The sequence below is a fragment of the Egretta garzetta genome, unplaced genomic scaffold, assembly GCF_000687185.1.
Source record: "Egretta garzetta isolate BGI_Z169 unplaced genomic scaffold, ASM68718v1 scaffold81, whole genome shotgun sequence".
Lineage (NCBI taxonomy): Eukaryota > Metazoa > Chordata > Aves > Pelecaniformes > Ardeidae > Egretta > Egretta garzetta.
This window is the reverse complement of record NW_009258671.1, coordinates 4,966,226-4,969,108: the sequence shown is the minus strand read 5'-3', so window position 1 is coordinate 4,969,108 and position 2,883 is coordinate 4,966,226. Positions and strand designations below refer to the sequence as shown.

The 2,883-nt window shown below is 42.0% G+C and overlaps 1 protein-coding gene across 1 annotated transcript in view; it reads right to left on the bottom strand.

Annotated features, from left to right (window-relative positions):
- ETFRF1 (electron transfer flavoprotein regulatory factor 1) overlaps positions 1-2,858 on the bottom strand; it is a 5,356-nt gene extending 2,498 nt beyond the window's left edge. Inside the window, exons 1-2 of the mRNA XM_009648705.2 lie at positions 2,469-2,858; positions 1,030-2,359 (exon numbers count right to left, since the gene is read on the bottom strand). Coding sequence (XP_009647000.1) covers positions 2,144-2,359; positions 2,469-2,513 — 261 coding nt within the window. The 5' untranslated portion in view covers positions 2,514-2,858 and the 3' untranslated portion in view covers positions 1,030-2,143. The remainder of the gene's footprint in view (positions 1-1,029; positions 2,360-2,468) is intronic.
- Positions 2,859-2,883: the final 25 nt, after the last annotated feature.

Sequence of the window (2,883 nt, the reverse complement as noted above, 5' to 3'; positions counted from 1 at the left end):
AATGCTTTCAAAGAACATACCTGGGTGCTGTCTGTTCTGATAGCAACTACTAAATGAACATGTGAATCACTTACCGCGTTTTAATACATTCAATTGCCATGTGTCAGGGAGTAACACCTTCTTCCAGTAGCTTTATGTAACTCTGGTAAACAACTTTATCATTGGCTTCCTCCAAAACTGAAATTTAATTCTTTTGACCAGTCTCATTCCCCTACAATTTTTGCTCGTTTAAATTTTTGCTATATAGATTTTGGTACAGTAACAGGATCTCCGTAATGGGTAAATACTGACACACAATCTTCTGCTCTTGTCTGTACTATGAAGCAATACAATTATTACCTTCAACGACCATCAAACTGTAAAGAAATCATTTTGTCTCAAGTTTACATAAAGCTACATAGATGGTAAATCTTTCCTAACATTTCTTTATTCCACTGTCTTGTGTTTTCATGTTGAAAATACTTCTGCTTTTTCCTCTTGAGTGCCAACTTCTTACTAGAATGACTTCTTAATGTAATATGTTTACCTGGAATGTATTTTAACTATTTTTGTATAGTGTAAACTGAAACATGCACATTTTGTACATTGTGCTTTATTTGATGTGGAACATATGCAGTGTGATCCAGTTTTTCCATCATTTGGTTGCGTGACCTAGGACTGTTGGTCATACCAGACGTTAAGTTAAAAAATTAAAAAAAAAAAAAGTTTGTTTTAAAATTTTTAATGTTTTTAGGAGTATGTGCTGTGAGGTGATCTGGAATTTGTCATTTTTTTGTCAAACTGTACTGCTCCTATTTATTGTAATGTAATAAAAGAATAGTTATTGTGAGTTCCTGTCCCAGTTTGCTTTTTCTCTCCAGGAATTCCAGTGCCTCATCTCTGTAACGGAGCATCCCATGAATTGCACGTGCCTGGCAGGTTCTCAGTCTATCTCCTGTACTTCTCATTGCCTGGCACAAAGCTGTTGTCCTTGCCCACTTCCTCTGAGAGGGGGTGCCCGCCGCGCTTCAGCAAAACGCTTTCTCGTACCGGTCCATCTCCTCTGGCCCGTGTCGCTTTGTGTTCTGTGCTCTGCCACGAGCAGAGCCCCGCTTCAGGCGAGGACGTGCTCCTCATTTACCGGTGCTCGCTGCCACCGCTTGGGCGGTACCAGCTTCACTCGTGCCCCAGAGACCTCGTTGTCATTAGTCCCACAGCAGACTACTTGAGTTAGTCTGCAAGTTTAAAATACTCTGAATAGCTACTCCGTGTTCATTCCTGGGCGCACACTTGTTTTCTGCTATCAAATCCCTTCCATAAACTTACCTATATTTCAAAGATTATTTCTGTTCTATCGGCAGTGTCATTTAGCTCCTGGGGGAGGAGGGGGGCAGAAACACCAGCCAGCCCTGGTATGTGCAGCGTTACCAGTTCCGGCACTGGTTTGTGCAAGTCGAGCCAAGGCCTATGGAGTTAGCCACGGAGCAAACGCCCACAGCCAAAGTTCTCTTCCAGGGGAAAGGATCAAACTCTATATTCCTGCTACTGCAGTTACGCAACACTGGAAACCAGTAGCAGCACTTTTTTGTCTTCAAAATTTGAGTGCTTAAACTACTCTTGTTCCCATTCACCCCCTTACTGACCCCCACAGTCGTTGTCCTAACACAGTAACTCTTGCATGTTAAGCAGATGTAGTTAAAGTGGATTTTTAAGGACTTTTGAGAAGTTGCTCATTTACAGCTGAAATGAATCATTAACTGTGGAAGACTCTCAAAACCAGATTAATCTCTAGGTACCAGGAGAAGTCTAGTGCCTTGAATCGGCATTCAAACACGGGGCTACCTGGTAAATACAAGAGCAGTGATCTGTTCAGCACGCGTGTGGAACTGAAATGAACGGGATCCTATTACCGCTACTTCCTGCAAAATGGTTTCCATACATGCAGTTTTAGTTCAAAGAGGTCAAAAGTCGTTGAGAAAAGCCTATTACCCATACAATACAACCCCCAAATCCCTTCAAGCAACCACTGAAGGGGAAGAAAAGTCTTGATCTATACTTTAGATGGGTTGGAAGGATTTAAGTTTCATTTCTTCTGAGGTTACAGCTCTTTTTATTGTTTATTCGTATAGATTTGTATCATTACACACACAGTCATGAGCACCAGCTACTGAGGGTCGTCACTGTAGTAGCGCTGTTTCATAGCTCTGTATTTCCTGAGAAAGTACAAAGCCTCCAACTCTTTTATAACAAATTCTCCTCGTGCAATTAGTTGCTTAATTTTTTCAGGATCTTTCACATCTTTATTTTTTAGAAAAGCTGCTTTCAGACGGCTTCTAAAGTAGTCTGCTCCTTTGGGATACTCCCTTCCAAGGTACAGCAGCTTGAAAAAAAAAAAAAAAAAAAATTTTTTTTTTTTTAATAGATCAAGTGCTGCAGTGTAGGGGTTTTGTCTGGTTAAGGAAAGTGCTCGTGGCATTTGAGAGACTTACGTTTTTGTATAGATTCAACACTTCACCTCTTAAAGAATTGGCCATTCTCACATTTCGGTGAACTCTTTATTCTCGTCTGATTTTTTTTTTTTTGTTTTTGTTTTTTTTTTTAACCTGAAGAATAATCAGTTTGACGTTAGCCTTCCACGGCAGTCAGTCAGCCCAGCCTCATCCTCCCCAGGGATCGCACAGTTCCTAACCCAGCTCCTTCACCTTTTTGCTTCAACTCCCTCATTTTCTGGCTGTACTACTCTCCCTCTCCTCCGCTTTTGGCTTCTTCTGGTTCCCTTTGGCTTCTCTCCCTCTCCTCCCCTTCCAGCTGTCCTCATCTCAAACACAAGGCAAGACCATTCCAGAACCTTCCGACTACCGAAACCCTTCCGAGCAGGGCTGGGGGCTGCCGCCCTGGCCGCCG